General features: G+C 38.9%; 1 protein-coding gene and 1 long non-coding RNA gene across 6 annotated transcripts in view; both read right to left on the reverse strand.

Annotated features, from left to right (window-relative positions):
• Nucleotides 1-23,232, reverse strand: part of LOC126914004 (sestrin homolog) — a 147,946-nt gene that overhangs the window by 80,262 nt on the left and 44,452 nt on the right. For 4 of the 5 annotated variants that reach the window (XM_050717388.1, XM_050717387.1, XM_050717390.1 and 1 more), the window contains exon 6: nt 20,703-20,732. In XM_050717388.1, coding sequence (XP_050573345.1) covers nt 20,703-20,732 — 30 coding nt within the window. Of the gene's footprint in view, nt 1-20,702; nt 20,733-20,885; nt 20,904-23,232 lie in introns of those variants that run through there. The other variant, XM_050717392.1, reaches the window with a different exon arrangement.
• Nucleotides 8,634-20,637, reverse strand: LOC126914129 (uncharacterized). Its single transcript, XR_007709574.1, has 2 exons — nt 9,551-20,637; nt 8,634-9,449 (listed from the first exon to the last, which is right to left on the reverse strand). It is a non-coding gene; the product is annotated as an uncharacterized LOC126914129 (long non-coding RNA).

Here is a 23,232-nt window from a genome sequence, read left to right on the forward strand (position 1 = left end):
AGTCTGCGCTCAGCGAGTTGAAATTCCTGGAATTTAGATGCTCTTAGTAGAAAGAAGATCGTTCTTTATTTTTCGAAGAATCTCGTGATCCATATATAAAAAAACCCCAATTTCATTCCTAGGCTCCGATCTAACTTTACATTTTCTCGTCGTAAAATAATCGTTGACAAACAACGTCGTACGTTAGAAAGACAAATATTATCACTAATAAGAGAAAATTATAAAGGACGTTGAGGATTGCTAGAGCGTCACGCTAGTCATTTATCGATTCGTACAGACTTCTTCTGTTTGGACACTAAATAGTTGGCCAAAGATCGCATGCAGATTTATTCGATGAAAAATAAACACACACGGTGGATAGCAACAGTCCGACAGCTGACTATTTTCGAGTCACGTTTATCCCTGGTTCGACCACTAATTTCGCGACCGGAATTCTACCGATTCGATCGAGACAACGTAAGTAGATACTATACGATATATCACGTCTAAAACATAAGAGCACTAAGAACGAAAAATAAATCAGTAGGACCTTGCTGAAATCCTACCATTTACCATAATTCTCATCTAAGAATTCCGCTATTGTTTATGACGCATCAGTGTTTACGAACCATAGGATACAACGTGCGTGTATACAGGATGTGTTTCACGTGGAGGAGACGCGATATGCGACGGTCGAGGTAAGTTAGATTCGCATTTGGCGGAATGCCCGGCTAGTTTATCGCAGCGGTTCGTATGATGTTATATCTTACGTCGTTACGCGCTCTTTCTCGTTTTATTCGACGCATACGCGCGTGCCTGTTGTCGCGAAGGATTACGCGGAGGATCGCGTGGGTGAAACAAAGTCTCTGACGACGGACAAGAATTCCGTAAAACAAGATTACGTAATCGACTCTTCGTATTGCAAAATGGCCATCGTAACCGGTCATTGTGAACGAACTGCAATCTCCTTTACACATTTCTGTAACAATGTCGGTGACTCGATCGCAAGACAAAATTTTGTCGAGGTTCGAACTAAAAAGTACGGAATATTGTAATAAAATTATCATCGTTATTATTATTATTATTTATGGTTATATAACCCTTTAGCATACAAATTCGATCGCAAGTTTTTTGCGGGTGATAATACTCTATCGATATTATATTTGAAGGAGAATTGCAAACAGAAAAAGTTAATCGAATCAGAAAATTTATTGGCGTTAATTATTATGCGATTAACATGGTTAAGTTGGCGAAAACTCGTACGGCGAGCTTCTTCGTGCAGTAAATTACGAGTTCTTTTGAATAGCATCGACGCTTTTAACTTAAAAAGAGGTAATATTTCAGAGTATAAAATAATGCTATTTAATATTTTATGCGTCATTAGCGAGTCAAATATAATTCAAGAGGCCAGAAATTTAACTGACTTCGCATGTCCAAGAAATCATAATGATATGTGAGCGACATTGGACGGCCAATTAAGGATCTAAATTTTATGAGCTTGCAATACTCAATGAGAGGATAAAGAAATGTTTCGTCAACACAGATTCTAAGATCAAACTTGTTGTCCAATTAACGTGAGATAATATTTAAACGAAGCTGTTGAAACGGTGAGCGAGAAAGTTTAATACTATGGCCTAAGTCTAATCAATTATTTAACTTGAATCCGCTGACCTAGTACTCGTCATCGATAAATAACGCGGTAGACATACAACGAATAAGAAACACGTCGATAAATAACATAGTGGACTTACAACGAATAGGAAACATACCGATAAATAACGTAATGCATTTACAACGAATGAAGAATGTGTAATGTATAACACGAGACACAGTAAGAATACATGAAAAAGTAACATCGATCCAGGATATGCAAATAACACTCTTACGTCGAAATCAGAATACATTGAACATTTTTTTCAAACATGAAAATAAATTATTGTTGATTTCACGTGATTTCGTGAAACGAAAGAATTCATTTTGAAATTTATTAAGCTGTAACATATATTTGTCCTGGTTTTCCCGTTTGCATATAAGAATAAAAAGAGGATGCATTTACGTTACAACATAATATATCGATTAGCAATATTTCCTTATTTCTCGATGAGCACTGTCAGCTCGCAAAATTATACAACGAGCGTTCACTTGCGCATGATTTCAAATCGCGAATACGTCTAGCGAATTATCTTAAAAATATAAGCATCTTGGATGAGTGCTAATCGATGTAATAATTTCGTAGCGGTGGGGAACGGCGCAATATCTCGACACGTGTAACGTTGTTCGCCGAATGCGAACAAGATCAGAACACGGACCTATCATACGTGCGCCACGTGTACACCCGTCCCCACACTTGGCGTAGTTTATTTGTTGATAGATTTCAATTTCGGTCGGTGTATTTCCTAGTCGAGTCGTTAACGAGATCCTAAAGATATCTGAAATTGTTTGGCGCTGACCGAGAACTAAACAATCCTTGTTCTATGTAAATACATGACGTATATGTTTGTTAGGTATGTACGCGCCTAGGTTCGATACAATGTGAAAGAAAGAAGATCTAAAAAGGTAACCGGTACGAGATACTATAATTTTATAGAAGAAAATTATGTACGTTTAACAAGAACAAGGAATAAGATCAATTAAATCGGAGATAATTATGCAGTTTGAGAAATCTAGACGAACAAAGTTGTACTGAACGCACATAACATTATCCGATAATATTAAAAGAATGAAACAGATCTCTAGATTCTAGGTAGATTCCAACTCTTCGTTTGAATTCATAATAATTTGAATTTGCATACACATCCGCGGTACAGATATAACACATATTCCGGAATAGATAACCATTACCCTCATAAAAAGTAACTATATTATTCATGCACACAAGTATCTATTAAATCTGAAGCTTCTTCTATCCACCACTACGTTTACAAACTATAATACAAACACAAGAATCTCTTTTTGCTAACTCAGCGATTTATCTGCTTCTTATCCAACTTATTTGTGATCCACGTGATTTCTGACAAGCGACTATTAATCGTCTATATTCATTTTCGATAAAAAAGACAAGCAGTGTCGATTAACAACAGAAGAAGAAACGAGATGTTCGAACGACGAGCACACATAATTAATTATTACGTAAACTTGCAACCTGTACATTCTCCACGTGAGTCACTGAGAGAGAGAGAGAGATCCCATGAATTCGAATACATTTGGACGATCGACCGAGCAGAAAATCGCGTAAACGATTATTGTTATCGTTCGGTATCGGTAGCACTATCGTGGTATTCACCGAGCGCGTGCGTGGCCGCGTGCACGCGGAAAAATGCGAGACGAGCTGCGATTTGATTAGCAGCAATCGCGATGTAACGCATATAAAACCGGAACGTACTATACTTTCGACTGACCTACTTGTCTTGTTTTTGTACGATACGCCCAGTTAAAGACCTAGGGGCACAGATAGAACGTACGACGATAAGTAAACGATGTCTATGCGAACATGATGAGCTTATCGTAACTCGAAGCGCTTTATTGCACCTCCTAATCAATTTTCCGAGTTGATTGGCTTTTTCTGGTTCAACTTCAGAAGGTATTTTTCTTGTAGTTTGCCCGTTTATCATTGACTTCAAGGTTTCTGACTGAAAGGTTATCCAACCTGTTAAACCATAATAACGTAGCGCATTGAAACAACAATAGAAAAGATCAAAACTGACGCACTGATCTATGTAGAAGCTTATATTATTAGAAATGTACGATAGAATCGCTAAATTTCTAAACCCAGCCCCATGATCAGTAAATGTCCTATTCTACTTGATTTAACGTTAGTAATAGTCAAACTCAGAGGGTGAACCGGTTTACCCCTCCAGGGAAAGTAAACCAAATGAAACGACAGGTTAGACCAAACAGGTATAACTAAATGAAAGCTGTACGGAAATATATGCGCATTTTAGAAAGAGTCGTTCGATTCTTCAAAAATACACTTCAATGAGCCTGCAAAATCTCAATGAAAAATCACGAATTGATCATCTTGACTATCGTAATAGTTTCAGTGTTAAGCTAGATATTTAATTAAAGTAGAATAAATATCAGAATCATTGCAGAGAAACTTAAATACCAACGATATCCTTCAATAACCAGTAATATCCAGCAAAAGTATTGTTTCATCGGGTGAATCCTTGCGTAGCCCGGAATCTATCCCTCGATCGAGGCGGTCACTCGCCACGTCAACACAATTAAGTGGATCGCAATAATCCTAAGGAACTGTCATAAAACGAGGCTTTTCGATTTACCGCTAAGGCCGTCAATTGGCATAAAGCATCTTCGAGTCAAGAGCTTCCTTATGGTTATTGCTCCATCACGTAAAAATTGGGGAAACGTGGGTTTCTCCATGTTTCCCAGGATTCCACCCGCAAGCGACCGGTGGTGGAGCGATCACCACCGAACGCGAGTTTCCCTTTGCAACAGCATCGTCACCGAGCTTCACTGGTTCATCATCTTTAGAACAGTCAACATCTCTTCATCGGCTTTACATCCTTGGATCATTCACCTACTTCGCTTATACCTTACGCACCAGCGTAACTATCTTTTCTACAAAGTTGTTGGAAATATATACTATCTTTGAACTGTTAATCAAGCATCATACTCATTAAACTACCTCTATTATCCTAATCGAAATAGGGGATCGATCCGTTCGATTATTCTAATCGTAACGGGAATTTTCGACTCCCGTTGACGCGCCTCCTCGCGATTGGTCGATTAAACAAGTATCGTTCATCTGAATTTCTCCTGTGAAAAATATTCAATCGCCATGAGGATTATTAAATCTGTCCGATCTTCGACAGCTTAAGAAATTTGAGAGAAGCATCTTTCACGAAGATACTTTGATCTCCATGTACAAATAATCGGTTGGTGAACGTCAATTAGCAAAAATCGATTAGAATTACGATGTATTTACGCGTTCACGTATTCTCATGCGAAGGAATTGCGATAACAGGGCGTTTGACCCCGGTGTATCGCGGCTGGACTATAATCCACTATATGACGTAGTTTGGTATTACAGTGAAACGCTGGTCGTGCAACGAGTATTGTGTGCGGAGCGGATTTACGCGCATACCGTACACGCTCGACGAGTGCAGCCTGTACCCGGCGTCTAAAAAAAATCTCGACGCTTGATAACGAATAGGGGACACAGTTGAACATGTGACGATGACTGGCATGGGTAATTGGTGATATCCGACCATCGTTTCAGCCGGACTTCACGAAGATCAATGCAATTATGCGCGCAGTGTCGTCGCCTGGATTCCATCCACGAACAAATCACCGAATATCGTTCGATTCGGATCGTGAGATCGTCGAATCCTCGAGAACGATCGTCGAACACTCAAATAAAATCGATAGTTCTTGGTTTGTTGCATTAATCACGCAAGATTCCAACGAAATATAAACGACTTGAGATATTAATATAGATAAAAATATTCAAATATTCAAACTTTTGAATATGTAATTGGCAGAATGATAATCATAGTGGTTTAAGACAGGACTTTTTAAATTCGCATTTAGTCACGTATTTCAACTTTTGATTAATTATGATTTTATTCCTTGAGATTTCGATAAAACGTGTATTTGTGAATTTTGTGATTTTATATTTAAAGATAAGATACTCGAGATGCTCTCGATAAAATTACCAGTCACGAACGTTTTAATAACAAGATAAATAAAAGAGGAATTTAAGTGAATTAGCTTCTATCATAAACGATACTTCCACTCCAAAAATAAACTTGTGCTCTCCATGAGTAGATTAAGAAACGTTGACGCGACACGAACTAAAGAGTATCTTGGAAAGTCAAGCGACAATATTCGACGATTCTCGTGGGATGTGCGCTGACATCGAGAACTGTCAACAAGGGCAGCCGGTTGTCTGACACAATTACTGATTGCCAGTTTAGCCGAGCCGTCAGAGCAGAGGGTCAATCGAACGATTAAGTGCCCCTTTCACGAGGCCTTATCGAATTTTTCCTACATACGTCGATGAAACGACCCTCTTTCCCGTCTCTCTTCCCCCAGAATTCGCGATACTTTCTTTTTCCTGCATCGATACGCTCGCGGTGCCATTCTGCACGCAGCTCGTAACGCTTTTATCAACACGCTCGTCAATAAATCGTCGAACCCTCTTCCAATGATAAACAACTCGATGAAAAAATCGCTGGCATGCGACTGCATCTTTGCAAATATACAATATTTGGTAAAAGTTTCGAGTTATATCGTTAGTCAATGAACTAACTTTATTTTAAAGTAGCAAAACGGAGGATTTGATCAGAGTGGATTAGGTTACGGCTAAATTTCAGTTTCGATTAGATTCCGGAAGTTTCGTAAATTTTAAGATTGCTATTTTTACAGATCGATAAAAGAATTCTAAAATAATGTTTAATTGTCAATTTTGTTATTAATTTAAAATTGCAGGTATCAATGAAATCCTCTTTTTTTAGTTTAATAGATCTTTGTCTGAAGATATCTCCTGATGGTAGTAGAAATTCTAGGATTGCAGATATATAAAGAAATTTTCTTTAATTCGAGAATTAGATCTTTGTCGAAAGATTTGACGAAAAACTACAAACTTCTAAGACTCGTAGATATTAATCGAAATTTCCCTTACATCGATTAATCTATATTCAAAGATTTTACGAAAGCAGCGGAATACTAAATAGACATTTCCTTTTCAATTGTACGATTGTATGCAATGAATCTAAACTTTTGGCGGGTAGTGTAACATAATTGAGGCGGGTTCGACGGTCATGCGACAACGAGGGAAAGACGCATTTTCTTCAAGTTATATACCACTACATTCGAAGATAGCTAAAGTGCAGAGTTTGTCACAATGTGATGATATGTGTATGAGACATTACGAAACGACGTTTGACTCGAGGTTTTTGCTTCGTGTGTCGTTTCGAATCTGAACGCGCAATTGTTTATTCTAAGTAGCGCGACAACGTTGAGACATGTCTTGCTCTGATACAGGCCGCTTAATAAATCCAATCAACCGACTGTCCTTTATTCGAGCGACACATCATGGTGGAGGTTTCAGTAAATGCGATCACAGAAGTCACTCGTGACCTACGCAGAAAATAACGCAGCAATATTATCATAATACGAGATAAAGCGATGTAACACGTTGCATCTTAAACCTTGTCTAGATTACCACTCGAGTCAGTGGAGTTAACGTGTATAGCGGATTCCACAGGAGAAAATAATCTAAAGCATAGAATAAGTCTGAAGGTTTTTATTCGTATCACATAAAATCAATACTCTATCTGTGTATTCTAAAAAATATATAAAAGTGTCGTAGAATATATTAGAAGAAAAGATTGAGAACTGAAAGAAAGTTCTCCTTCTCCCAGTATGAAAGGAGAATTGTGTATGCAAAAAGAATAGGAAAAATGTCGAATGTTTTCTGGCGAAATCAAATGTATCATCCACGAATATTCCGTTGCGCCGTGTGTTTTTCATTGTCAAATACAATAAAGACACGAGTCAACAGAAACGTTAGTCTACTGTGAAATTCTTCAAGCCGAGAGTATTTTGGCGAATGTTAAGAGTCCATTTACTCGAAAACAAATTGTATTCTATAGTTTCTTCAAAAGTCTTTTCTTCTCGTGTAAAATCATCTATCCGTCGATTGTATCATTACAATAGGATACTCTATATAACGGAATGTGATCGTCGAAAAGCGGTATGATCGAGATCACAGACGGCATGGATGGATGGTCGACCAAGCTTTGCATAACAATCGACGCGTGAACAACCTCACGTTCAAGGAAAGATATGCCGTTTCGTTTGCTCGTGTGCGTCGTCCTCGCGTGGCTAATTATAAATAAAATGAAGATAAACTTCGCGGTTCAAAGGGTAGATGAGGAGAAGAAGGAAGGAAGAGATGGAGCGGAAAAGAGATAGCGTGCGGCAAAACGCATTGCGTGGGCGGTGTTACGCGTAAATACGCGAGGAGACGCGAATGGCGACGAGAGGACGTGATGAAATCGATTAATCGCCAACTAATTAAGAAATCAAACGTTGTACGCGAGAAATAAGAAAATCCCGAAGTTCGATGTTTCTATCTTCGAAGATAATTGGAAATGGAGGTGGCACGCGACGATCGTCACCTTGAAATTTGCATATCGATATTTGCATTCGTTGTATATCGAATATTAAGGTTGTCACACGAATGTAAATTACATTTTCACCGAACAAACGAGGAAGCAAAAGAATAAAAGAACTCGAAAAGCGTTCGAGCTGATACGTACGTCACTGGCCATTACCCTGCGCTATTTTTGTTCGCAGTTGGTTAATAATTAGGCGATAACGTATGCGAAAGATGAGATTGATGCAATTATAGATTATCGAGGTCGCGATTAATATGTCGCGTAACGTCTCGATACGCGCACCGAACTCGATCGAAACTCGGATGCTTCCTTGACTCTGATATCAACAGACGAAGAATCGTAGAATTAAATTAACGTGACCATCTATGAAATCCTTGAAAGCCTAATAACAATTCTACGCTCTATCACTGCGAGCTTAGCACCTCAACGTACGATAAAGCAACGTTGTAACCTAAACTCACACGGTTTATCATCAGCGAGATAAATGTGAAAAATAAAAAGAAAAGGATATTCTTGGTTAATTGCTAATTTCTTGCATCAACATTTATCAACATAAATATACATAACCAACGTGTAAATGGAAATTGTCGCGCTGTCAGAAACCAGTTATGTTTATCGATCCCCACGAAATTGCGTTTCAACGAAATCCACCATCGAATGCATCGCTCGAGTGGCGTATTATCTTTCGAACGACGTGAAACAATGTGGACAATCGGCACAGAAAGTCACCCTATCGCGAAACCAAAATCGAAAATACAACGCACCACCTGCGTATCGCGTGGCGTCTGATGATATCATTGTTTTGCGATGTTGCATCATGTGGCTGCCTCGCATAATTCAATGCAAACAACATAATGATACGACGAAAAATAAAAGATATCTCTTCGAGTGCTTCGGTGAACGATAGATAAATCATAGACTTGAAAGGCAAGCGGAAGAAGAGATCGAGGATCCTGATGTTGAGCGTTATTCAGATTAAACCAGTTCCTTGTGTGATTTTTGTATCGATTTGTTTAATTTATTCTACTTATTGGTCAACACGGATGATTTTGAAATAAATGAGATTTAATATGAAGCAATTAATCAAATGTTACGAAATGTTCGAAGAAAATTTTCATTTCGATTGAGGGGGGACACGAAAAACGACACGAAACCAGGAAGAATATCAGATTACCAACTGCTGTCCCTTTTAATCTTAATTAACACATCGTCTGCAACCTTATTTTTATTGACGTCGCCTATATGCTGATTTAGGTTTATGCACCTTCTTTCAGGTTTTTGTGTTTTCGCAAATTCCAAAAAATTCTTCGAAACTCTTCCAACTTTCTAGAATATCATCGAATAATTTATTAAATTGGTATATGTCGTTTTAATCTTTTTCAGTAAGACGCAATTTATACAAAATACGAAAGATGATGAAAAATTACCTAAAATTACTGGTTGAAAACGACTTAGTATCCAGATGAAGCGTTAAATAAAGGTGCACGATGGTAGTGTACTTGGACGATGCTTATAAATTTAAATAATTTGACTAATTTCAGCCAGGCTTTAGTGTTGTTTTTCTCTCTTGTCATAAAAAAGCGGATCCTTCTCAAGAAAGAATATCGTGTCCTTCGCACGACTCGCGAAACCGGCTATTAAAAGTTCCACGTTCGTTTTCTCGAACGGTGATGGCCCTCTTCCTCGTACCCACGCCTGTGTATATACACAGAAGAACGTGAACGGGCCGTGGCCGATTGCGTGATCTCGACAAATAGAATAACTCGATCTGGGACGCAGAGAGTCCTGCTGTCATGCCGGTTTGGCGCCACTCGTTACAAACAGAAGCACGCGCCACGAGCAGAACAAGGCGTCCAAGAAAAAAGCTGGGAAACGGGTGGGGACTCGACAAGAGGCTCTTTATCGAGTTTCGACGCGGAACACGAAAAACGCGGCGGGGTTTCAAAATTTCTCTTGCCTGGGCACCGGCGTTCACACCTTCGATCGCGACATTTCGTGTTTTCACGGGTGTCGATTGGGCGAGAACGAGAGTGTTTCGTTGTAGAATTCATTTACTTGAGTCCCTCGGACGTAAACAATTCGTTTAACTGAAATTCGACGTGTTTTCTCTGTGTCTTCTGTTCAAACTATATTTCTCTTCCTCGTGCTTCTCTCATTCATAGGAAAAGATTTTACATTTAGACGAACGAATCCAATCAACACCTTACCTTTATAATAAATATCTCGCCATACTTGTGGCAATGATTCAGAATCAAACACAAAGTTTAATCTTAGCTTTGAGTTTAATTCCAGTTACAAGTGTTACGGATCGCTGAGATAGCGAGTTTATGGATACAATATTTCAATACTTTTCCTCAAACATCGTAACGAAACCGTAAATAAGGTTGACGTGTATATTCAAAAAACAAAGTCACGAGACAAGAGGTTAATTGGTTACTAACTAAAATTTCGTTCAAACAAATGAAGTCTCGATAAATAAATAGTATTTCGCTCTATGTACTTGTTTGTTTCGTACATGTGTATATACCCGTTTGACGTCAGAAAGAGTTTTGATTCTTTACTATTACACTTGCTCGCAAGTATTTTGAAACATAATTCATTCGATCAAGACGGGATGGTTTGGTGTCCCCGTCAATGCCGTTAACACACTTTTCTTATCTCAATTTCTGGTAAACAAGAGAAAGCAGAAAGCAGTTGGAGTGAGAGATCGCTTATTTTTGTAATAGCTGCAGACACGTGTCTCCTGACGCAGGGAAGAAGAGGATCGAAAGCAGATTTAGCTCGAGCATCGAACGAACAGGTTTCGGAATAACAAAATATCGAAGCTATTAACAGAGCTATGCGGCAACATTGGCAATGTATTTCGAGTTTGATGAATTATATTGATATCACGCGTTCCTTTTGTAAATAAATCGAGTTACGAGTGCTCGAGTAAATAAATTATCGAACGACGAATGTTGCAGAACGTATTCCTAACCGTACGATGACAAAAATTAACGTGAGAGCCAGTTGCATTGGAAAATGCTTCTCCAAGTATAATGCAGTCGCGTGCAACGAGATAGATACGAGATAGATAGATACGTCAGCTAAAAGAGAAATTCGCTTCGCGAATTTTCGAGAGCCAGGGAACCTGAAGTCACGCGTATAATTTTAACGCTTTTATTTGGAACTTGATAATGACAAACGTGCCGTGAAAATCCCTACCTATAGTACATCTGCGAAAGAATGCACGGTTAACTCGTCTCGATTCTAATACTTACGACCTATGCAACGGAAGAGGAATTACTTAACCTCTTCAGGGTCGAATTTATTAAGATCAGGAGATAAATGTTTTTCTTATTTCTCTGAGAAATATCGCGTATTCTACATGAATATCGCCATAAAGCATCGAGGTTAATTATTCGTGAAACGGCTCGGTATACATTATTTACGATAATTTTCATTGTTTTTCGTCAAATCATGCTTAAACCAGCCATTAACATATCCATTGTTCTGCACATCAGATATTCGTTCTAATTATTCTTTCATATCATATGATTCTGTTACAGACTACTCGTAACGAGCATGAATTTGATATGTCTAGTAATTATAACAAATTTCTATATATTTCCGTCTGTTACAAACCTCTTGTTAGCTTTGTGTAAATTCTAGTGAATTATTCGTGAAATTCTACTTAGACGAAGGAAAACATCACTCATAAACAAGCGATACCGCGCACAACACGTTAATAAATTATTCAGCCATACTTGTAGCCAAGAAATGCGACTTAGTTACAATTTTCTAAACTACCCACTTCCTCGTCGGATTTTCTCACTCATCCTATCATACTTTATTCTTATGCTATCCTTAACCCAGTTACTACGTACTAAGAATCAACGCTAGAAATTCTTCCTATTCTACAACTATTATTTCTGCTAACCACCCCTGCTGTTAACCGTCTGCTTATTACATCTTTTAATCTCTGCTTATTTCCTTCTACCACTTCTTTCTCCATCTCTATCCTCACTTACTCTTTCTATTTTCCTTAACCATTTCTCCATCTGTTCCTATATCTTATCCTTCAGAATCTTTTTCACGCTCGCTGTTATTCTTTCTGCTCCTGCGCAGTCCTCCACCAGATGTTTCAACCTACCGCTATTCCTCTCGCAGATTCTTTCCTTTTCCGGCCTCCAATATCTATTCCCCTCTTCTACGTTCCCGCATCTCGCACTAGCTATAATACTTTGCTTGCCCCCGCTCTTTTCTTCTTTAAATAGCGCGACATTCTGACGTCTTGTATGTACAGAGCATGGTATAAACAGAGTATTTGAACGATATTTAAATCGACGTGTTTACCGGTATCGTTCAAGAGGTTAATAGAACAGGTAAATTATTCGATATATCAACGATGGAATATTATTCGACGCCTATATTGCACGTGTAATAAGCACTAAAGCGAGCCGCAATAACCTGATAGTTTCAATCTGAATCCAACCACAAGTAATTATCATGCGTGTGCTACACTGTATACATACATACATACATAGCGAGAATACGCAGAGATAGAACGATCGACTTTATTAGCGTCTCGTTGCACTAACTTCCAGTACGCTCGTCACAGTGTATCGTTGCGAGCAATCTGGACGTAAAGCGATCGAATATCGTTCCAGATGTGCAACACCGTATCATAATCGTACTCGAAAAATTTCCCCCGCCACAGTTTATAGAACGACACCCTTCAACGACGCTCGTTCATACGTTCGCACGTAGGAATTCGCATATGTACATGTTAGGAATTTCAGAAAGTTCGAATAAAATGCATTCGACAAGATTCCATTTAATCGGATGCTAATTGCAAATACGACTTTGTCCCAATAAATAGAATTCGAATAAATGAGCTTCTACTGTTATTCATTTCATCCGTGGATCTTAGTATAATTATTCACCTATCGATCATTGAAGAAGGATTGTTCGAATACCGGTTTTGTGTTGGCAAAACCTGATCACCGAATTGAAAAAGATCGATCGACTATGCCCACATTTTGAGACATCTTCAAACACGATTTTCGTGAGAACGAGGCCTTCGACGAACAAATCTTACTGCACACTCGTAAGCTGCAATATTGCGCATAGTATTATGTTATTGATAAACAATAAAATCTAACATTGCATATACTCGTCTTGTTTTCTCACGTTTTCACCCTTGGTCGGCCAGGAACTCGGCCGATTGTTCCTTGAGCGAGCAAAGACGCGAGACACAATAATGAAACGACGCAGAAGTGGTTCATTGAACACAAGTGTCCCGTATAGCTTGTGTTACATTTATCGACTGTTCAATTAATGTTGTGTTCACGGAACAGACCCGCATAGTGTTTACCATTTTGCCTCTAGCCCGAGGTCAGTTTTGCTCGAGGTACACCTAATAATCGTCTATATTTATCGCCGGCTAAAAGACACGTGGGCAACCTGAGAAAACCGCAAACAAGCGAACACCGTCTGCATCCGAGCAAACATTCGTTTTGCGTAAGCACGAAACGGCTAACCGTGAACAGGTACTAAGAGAAACGATCTATATACCAGACCATCGCGTCATTCAATAACAATCGGCAGAGGTATCTGATCGATCGTAGGTAGCGATATTAAAGCACTAAACTGCTACAAGTAACCAACAAACATCTATTTATAACCGCTTAATTCGATCACATCAATGAGACGCTTGTCATACATGATTCACGATCATTCTATAATTATATAATGATATATCGACCGTACAGACGATAGGATATATTACAATTCCCTTTATCAACAACCTACGATTTTCTTTTTTTACTTTTCAGACAACGATTGACGATCGCTCGAACAGATATCGCTTGGCGCTTGGGTAAACCACGTGTGACCAATTTACTATGATCTTCCAGAAAAAGACACTGTATCTGATGAGTGATAAAAATCGCTACATTTTTATAATTCTTTTTATAATTCACCCTTTCGGGCCATCAATTTTTAACAAAACCACTAAATATTTATCCTGATCAAATACCAAATCGAAGTGGTCTCGACCAAAGACCGATTGATCGTGAAAATTCGCGACCATCGTTACGCAAATGATTATCTTACATATTTATTAATAGCAATCGCGATTTGGCAACCACTGTTACCTATCAAGACCAGCCATATACGGGTCGTTCGTGTGTGTGTCGCGTTAGTACACGATTAATAGGTGAGCACCGCGTGGGGTTGTTTATGCCGATGTTCAGTCGCGTTTGTGCGTACACGCGTTCTTCTTCAATTTGCACACAATGCGCAAAATCGAGTCGTCGCGACCAACCGCCGCCGCTCCGATTTGAACAGAGCCACAGGATCCAGGCCAAAGAATTGTTGGAAATAAGGAATAATTATAAAAGAAGGATGTCTCATTTTGCGTGCTAATTATTCAGAGGAATTAATTAGGAATTTCGAGGATCAAGCTTAAGGACTGTAGACGATTAGGAAAACGAAGAGTGGTACGGTGAAGTTACATAAACTTTCTAAGGAGCATGTTTATAATTTGAAGAGATACTTGCTAACTCTGTGAGAATTTCAAAGAGGACTTAAGCGTACTTAATAGAATATAAATGGAGCATGCTTCGCGCGTATCTTTATTAAGAATCGGTTGCTAAGAAATATCTCTTGAGTAAGTGATATTGACACCCTTGCGTTTATTTCTTCTTTTATCGAATATTTAAGTTTCATCTGTTCGCTGGTATGACACTGCGCCCAATCCAAGATAATGAAAATTATACGTAATTTCTACTAATTCTTATACTCTTTCTTTGTACCTGTTCTATCTACCTCTTACCGAAGAATTGAAGCTAAAGTTGAAGTCGAAACTCTAAAGTTCGTCGGAAACATATTCTTCACGTGTCCAAACCATAACCCGTTTCGCGATCGTGATGTAATATTATTATACGCGTAATCCCAGGATTTGATCATCGATGAAACCTATCAAAATCGATCTTTGTATCTCGAAGATACGAAACTTCCTGAATGCCCGCGACAGTCGGTTACAAAGCCGACGAAGAGGAAAGAAGAAATATACGTAACAACTTCTTTCGATCGTTCGGTTCACACATTTACTTTCACCGAAAAGTGGTCGTTCCTCTCTCAGACTTTGACGCAGAGTAGAAGTTCGAGCTCCTCGATCGAACCACGACCTCGATGCTTCGCTGCAGCAGGCGCCGACAGTCGCTTGAATATGCATGCAAATTCCATCCTGTATATAACGACTATCTGGCAACCGGTCGGCCAATCGGTACGAGTGACACAGATATTTTCTTAACCTCTAAAGGCACCTACGGCTGGTTCTGAGCGTAGCCAGTCGCGCGCAACACCGCTCGCGTACATATGCAAACGTGGCTGTTCTCCGCGACGGATCTCTCGCTAGCGTGAAACGATTATGCAAGAACGCGCGCGCGATTTAACTTTCAAGGGGCACGCATAGTATCTTCGGTGTCTTTGTATCGCTGCATACGCTTTGGCCAATAAATAATAAAAAATATTAAATGACAAAAAACTATATAAGTTAGATCAGCATTAAAATCAATGTACTTCGATGATTGAAACAAGTAGCCTGAGATATTTCGAAGGCTGCGAGAACTTAGATATACGATACATATATGTAGTTCAAGGCTTTCTTCCTAATCTTTAGATCGAATACGGAATAGAAGATTTACTTTTCGTATCTTAACTTACTGTTAAATATAAAAATATATAGAAACAGATTTTAAGCGGTTCGAACGCGATTCGACTTTGATCGATGTACAGTTAGTTTTTATAAGTTTGCTCAAATTACTAGCAAGTGGAGGGAAGTGGCTTCTTATTGCAGAAAGCCCTTCGATTATAAAGTTGAAAGGGCTGTATACCACGTGTAACCCTAAATACGATTGCAACACTGGCAATCGCCACTGGATGCTTGAATCTACGTCCTAGCTATATCTGTTCCACTAACCACTGCGTAGTATGACTTGGTAGTTATGATCGTTTCACGCGTCGAGGCTGATTCCCGTCTAGCGATTCGGAGCGGGGTCATCGAGCTATTTCGCACGTTTTCCACGCGTGGGCTCGAATTGCGAATAATCCGTGGGAAGGGAGGTTCGTCCAACGTTGGATCCAAAAAGAACGAAGAAAACATCGAATTGACAAATTTTGGATGGTCGTTGAAGCCTACGGCGTAGCCTGCCGGGGCGAGCAACTGTCGCGTCCGTTGGCACGAAAACTAGGGCTTCTTCTAAATTCGATATTATTAGCGACAATGTTTGCTGATTTCTGTCTGGTTTACTTTACTAAGTGCCAGTTTATCATGACGGCTATTGTGTTTACGACAAATTGTCCGTCTCGAAAATGAGCGTAAACACCAAGAAAAATTCTTTCCTGGCGCCTACGTTATGTTTGTCACAAAATTTCGAAATATTTCCGCGCAACCGCAAAAATTGAAAATAATTAATCGCACGTACTAGAGATTTCCCATAACCTGGTAGGTGAATGCTTAACCCATTAACGGTAGAACTAGAACACATCGAAACGCCTGGTATTAGAATTGTAATTACTTTTCTGTTCGCAATTACTTTGTAATTACTAGGTGGTAAGGGTAAGTAGGGTTTTTGCCAGTACCGATGTTTACTTCCATCGAGATAGAAATACGATTGCATATACTTATTTATTTTTATCATATTGATTTGCCAATTAATTATATATAGCACACCTAGATACATAATATTAAAGTACTAACGTTAATCGGATCTAATCGGAAGACGATCTAATAATAGGTGACGAGCTAATTTGCCTTCCTTGACGAACTGGTTAAATTTGAAGTCTTGTCTCAGAATTATAAATTGATTAATGGAAACACGCTTTCCTTCCGTGATTCCTTCGCTATTTACATCGTAGCGTGTGCGAAGGCGCCCTGTTTCGAAACACCGTTGCAAAACCGAAATTTTGGAATAAATTTCATCATTTCTTCTAAATTTTCTCGAGCTCAACGACCGATTCTCGGCTGCCAAAACGCATTAACCCGAATACCGGGAAACTTGTTACGCGAAAATCGCGTGAAAATCGCGTGAAGTTCGCAATCAAGCGATCGTTACGCGAAACAGCTGGCGAACGTGCATCTTGTTTTTCTTTCTATTTTTCCTTCCTGTAATTTCGAAGAAAACGCAGCGCAGAAGAAACGCGGGAACGGCGATAAAAAGCAGCGGGGAGTTCGATGACCGAGTTAAGTAGATAATGAGCAAAGTCGCCGTGGAATTGGAGGGAATTATTCCGCGAGCTGAATTGCATAACGCGGTGAGGACGATTACGCGTGGCGTTGCGCAGGTCTAGGTAAACGCACGCATCCGCGAGGACGTTCATCATTTAGGAAGATTACGATCGATGTGGTAAACTGTCCTTACAACTTCTCAGCTTAATACGAATCAGTTGATTACAACGATCTTCATAAATTCCGACCTTAACCTTTAATCAATTACAGCGCTATACGTCAACTTTCACGATCGGTTGAGATCCTCGGATGAAAATTTTTTATCTCAACTTGCCAGTTATAATCGATGATTCTCGAGACCTTTATTTCTCTTCAATTTCTCGTAAAAATATGAAACTGCATAAAGATCCACGAGTCTAGGACTCGTTCGCACGTTATCTGAAAGCCATATAATATTACAATAATGTCTATAACGTTCGAGATATTCCAGAATCCCATAGTAACAGTATGAATAAAATATCGCTTGAATAACTTGATGGTGCAGTTGGAGAAATGAAAACTGAATTATACTTTTACTATATATACATATGATATATATATATATACATATATGTGTGTGTGTATGTATATGTATATATATGCGGATGGAAATATTCCTATGAAATGTAAGGTTCGAGCAATTCACGGAACAGTGGAAGAATTTGTCACGTTCACGTCACAGTCCAATTTCTCCGAGCTCTCGAAACATGTATAATTGGAAACGTTCGTAGAACTCGTTTCCGGAGGAAGAACGGTGGTCTCGTTGTTCTGCGAAACTAATTCGGTTTCCGTCAAACGGTGTTTTCCAAGTAATCGAACACCAACGATGCTTGGAAACGACGACACGGAAAACAAACAGGAGATAATGTATGTACGTACGTTTCTCGATCGAGAACGTTATTTCATTTTAATAGAACGTTCGATCGAATTCGTTTCGATTAACCGAAGAACATATACATAACAGGTAAGTATGGAAATCACCGAGAAGATCAGGATACATATTCATATAAAAGAAAAAAGAGATAACTGTCATAGCAGAATCATTTACATTTTTTGTATGGCATCTCATTAATGCCATTAACGTGATAATAGTCACGTAGCTGTTTCATCGAAATACTCGTTCTTTGTTTAAACTGCTCTTTGCTTTCATCGATGTAATTGCATTTCGAACAAAAACACATAATGTCCTGACACGAAATATCGGTGATGTAACAGATATAGTATAGAAGATAGGAACAACGCTTAAATCAAATAATAAACCGTGTTTTTTCTCACGTGTAGCTGGCCGATCGAAGGAGCGCACCTTGTCTCACGATCAATTATCTTAATGATTCGTTTCCGCGTGGTTCCATCTATGTTCCATCGATTCGGCCAGGCTAGTTTCCTCGGTCAATTTTAAAACACTTCTAGAAACTGTAGCCTTTGCGCGAGAACTATCCGAACGAATGGCAAGCTGTATCTACTAAACAATCAAATTTATGAAACGCAGCTTGATCGTTGTAAGAAAATATTAGGTCACTGACCTTCTAACAAATCGTGGGACGATACGATCACACGTAGATAAATTAAATTACGAATGGTTGAAGCGAAATTTCACTCTTTGAATTACTCCTCGCTGAATTTTACTTTTGTTTAGAAAAAAAAAAAAAAAATTGTCTTCCCTAACATTTGTCCGAGCGGAGGATTATATAATACGCAGGAGACGTTGATAAATTTCTTCGAATATTTTTAGATTAGTTGGAAGCGTGTAACAGTAAAAAAAATTACTTGGAAAACTGCTTGAATATAAACAGCTATCAAATGGATATAGAAAAATATGTGTGCGTATGGAAGGTCAATTCTACTTGAACGTGCTATATTTGCAACTGTTCGCTATAAATATCGCCAACAATAAACTACGTATTAATAAATGGAACGTATCGACTAAGGATCAATGTATTAATGAAACAACAGCTGCGCACTTTAACGAAGTTGATGGACGATTGAAAAGACAAAGCAGGTGCGATTACAAGTCCAAATAAGTAGCCCCGATAAGAAAAGGCTTTCGGTTTCTTTCCTGTTTTTAAGTTCATAAACCCGTCGTAAACAAATTAATGAGTCCATGTCAGTAAATCGAAATTATAAGATCGATCTTATCGATTGCTTGATGACTAGAATTACTGTGCGTTCGAGGATGCTTAAGAACGGGGTTCGGTGTTCTGTGTAATAGCCGATTAAATGACTCGAGAAGCGGTGCATCGAGATAGGCTACATTCCATGCTCTAACTCGCGAATGATGAAACGGGTATTAAGTCCGTACACAGGAAGACGAGGCAGGAGCGATTGGCTCTCGTGCAAGTTTGCATTAGAGTAATTGCTCCTAATACCATCCTTTCGTTCTAATACTGTCGGAACAAAACTCGGCAAGACCGATGCTATATGGAGATTCAATGGACCTATTTAAATCCTGTGATTGCTACGTCTCAAATGCAAGCAACCTTCACTCCATAATGGATGATTATTAGAGTGAAAAGATGTTAGAACAGAACCTGTGTGTCGACGATTTTCCAGAATTATTCTTCGATTAAGGTTAATTACAAATTTCACAATAAAATATATTCATGGATTAAAAGCCTAAATATTGAATAACTAAAAGTTGAAATATAACATGCACTATATTAAGAAGAAGAAAGCTATGGACTGTACTACTATCTAACACAATAATTGTTAATCTCTTACACGGTAGTATGAGTACCGGTGTATCACTTTGGTACAAAAAATACAATACCGTTTGTAATAGCGCGCCGAAAATAATCCACGAAACAAATTCAGGGGCATGCGCGCGCAGGTCAAGAGGCGCGAGAATAGCTTTCAAAGATGTTTACCAGCATTAACGACGATCGTAAGCCGCATACTTCTGCCTGGAAACGTTCTTAATGGTTGCGCGTGTATCTTTTTCACGGAGATTACATAAGTCTCTTTGCGTGAGCTTAATTCATTCACGAACAGCTTATTCGTGATTCCAGTCACGTAGCACTTTAATTCTGTCTCGAATATTTAAGCCACCATAAAATCTTATATCTAACAATTAACACGGACTCCCCTCGAACGTGATATCGCTAGATTTATACACGATATTATACAATATTAAAGGAAACAGGCGAATTTTGTGGCGAGATGAATATCCAGGTTCGATGGTTAGCACGATATGAAATTACTCAAATACGTTCGAGCAATTACAGAGATGTTTATCGCATTAAAAACGAAAAGATCTCAGATTTCACTTACCCTGAAGATATCGCGATTAATGTGAGATAGGTGAACGGGAATTCGTTGGTAGCACTCACCTTTTCATCGAGGTTGTTCAGATCCGGTAACTGAAACAAAAACGATCGAGTCGAGTTAGTCCTACAATCGACACCATTTTGCAATGGTTATTACGAAACAGGGTTAACGTTCCATCGTTTGAAATTCTTATACGATAATAATATTAAGGGTCGTAGAGTAGACGAGCGGGAGGAAAGCGTTACCTTAATAGGTGATACGAATGTTGTGGGTTCACATGTTGATTAACAAACATTAACGAATTATGTATGTACATAATAATTAATTTTAATCGCGATGCGAGCACAACAACAAGCTGACACACATATGACCGTGAACTGGAGAACGAATTGAAATTCACAGGAGCAAGCGTCATACTGCCATCTGTCGACTAATTCTGTACTAACGTCTCTGTGAAAAACGAGACGAAAGGCTACGTTACCTACATAAGTGTCTACTTTATCTACGCACGAGTTTGGTCGGTCGGCAGATGCCGCCCACGGTACATGAATTTTTTTTTTTAGTCGCTTGCAAATTGAAGGAAATTGAAGCCAATTTGCAGCAATCAGCTGTCATGCTTGAATATATTCCGCAAGAGACTGTAGATAACGTGCAAGGATTAATTTAACGCTTGATACGTCAACCCATCTAATTAACCTTCATTATCCTCCTCGTACGTGTCCCGAACCGAACGAAATAACGTGAAAGCGAAGAAGAAGGAGAAATTTCCTTCCGTGAGACATTTAAATAAATTGTTTTACAGCGATGACTAGCTCAAAGAAACTTCATGCAAATTTCAACAGTATTGAAACGAATAAAACGTTCTCTCCACATTTGAAATTCATGAATTCCTTCGTCATGCAGCAACGGTTATAGTCTCACGACTTGTTTTCTAATTCGAAAATAAATTATCGTAATATCGCTGAAAAGCAAGACAGCTGCGAAGGCTCGACTTAATTACGAGATCGTCGCTGAATCCCGTTGGGACACTGTTTAAATGTCAAGATACACGCGCTAAGAGACCGATCGCGGCTATCATATTCTTTCGCGCGTTCAAATTTCTGGTTCACCTCGATCCAGATAATCCGTAGCCAACCAAACCAATGATTCACTTCGATATGGAAATAACTGACGCTAAATAATATATTTAATAACCTTGCCCGCTGTTGAAACACGATAACTCTCTTCGAACTAGGGAAAGACGTTACGTAAATGAGACGAGAACGTCTTTGAATTATACTTATACTTTGACCCTGTCTTTCGGCTCACACCTCGAATATTCGAGAATTTTCAACTCTATCGTAACTATTTCATCGTAATAACGTTGAATAACAACTTCATAACAAAAAGAAAGACCAGAAAACAAAAGTCGTATTGGTACGTCAGGAATGAGAATCGATGAGTCGAGACCTGAAAGATATTTCGCAGGTCTGTAAAGGTCATTTCAAGGTCAAGTATATATTACCACGATGATATTTTAACGGAAACCGAGAAAGAATATCAAATGCATATTTCGCCTTGAAGATGGCTTTAGCTATTCGAGTCTTTATATATGATAGGAAGGAATGCATATCAGTGAAATCTGTTCAAACATTTACACTACAATCGATGCGTTATTTACCCGTCTTTGTCTCATACTACTTTCAACGTGTACCGAGAAAATAACACGACGTTTACAGCTGTGTATCGAGCGATACTCTACATAGTACATCATCAAACAATGGCATCTAGTTCTACGAAATCGAAGTTGGCCATTGTCAATGATCTTTACAGGGCTATCATATAATTCTACCGAAACGTTTCTTTTTTTAATTTGTTTGCTGTACAGTCAACGTTGAAGAAACATTGATCGTTGTTGTTATCACCGATTGTTTGCATAAAGTAGAGATAACGTGGCCGCCTTCCGGAAATTGCTGGCTAAAAGAACGGTCACCGAAATCTGGCCTGATCTCGCGCGTATTCACGAACGAATAAAAGAGAAGCAGCGAGAACCGCGATGTATATTTATGCGATCACGTTAACTGGGAAATTAAATTCTCGCGCATTTCATCGAGGTTTACGAGGTGGTGCGAGAATTTCACGGTCAGACGTCAAAGAGCAAGCAGGGTTTGGACAAAATTTACACGACCTCTTTTCTTTTCACTTCGGTGACTTTGTCCTCGTTCCAAGTGACGTTTATTGGCTTTTTGCGGCAATATCCCTGCAAATGATTAAAATACCGATGTATCGATAGGATGCGATCCATTAAAAACAAAGGCACTTCTTTTCACTTACGAACCCAGCGAGGGTAACGCGTAAAGTCCTAACGGTGATTTATCAACTTTGTGTGTATTTATCATGTCCTGCGTCTATAGTCTCTTTGATCTTTTAAACGATTTCAAGAGAAATTTTGAACAAAAGGGAACAGCAAGTGGGAAGAGAAGCGAAAATTCGAGGCATCGCATCGATACAAACGGACACTCTCTACCTTGACAACGCGGCTGTTATCACCGGCAACGTATTAAAACCATTATCCAAGTTATTTCGCTTGAAAAGAAAATCTAAACGCGGAAT

Source organism: Bombus affinis, chromosome 3 (assembly GCF_024516045.1).
Source record: "Bombus affinis isolate iyBomAffi1 chromosome 3, iyBomAffi1.2, whole genome shotgun sequence".
NCBI lineage: Eukaryota > Metazoa > Arthropoda > Insecta > Hymenoptera > Apidae > Bombus > Bombus affinis.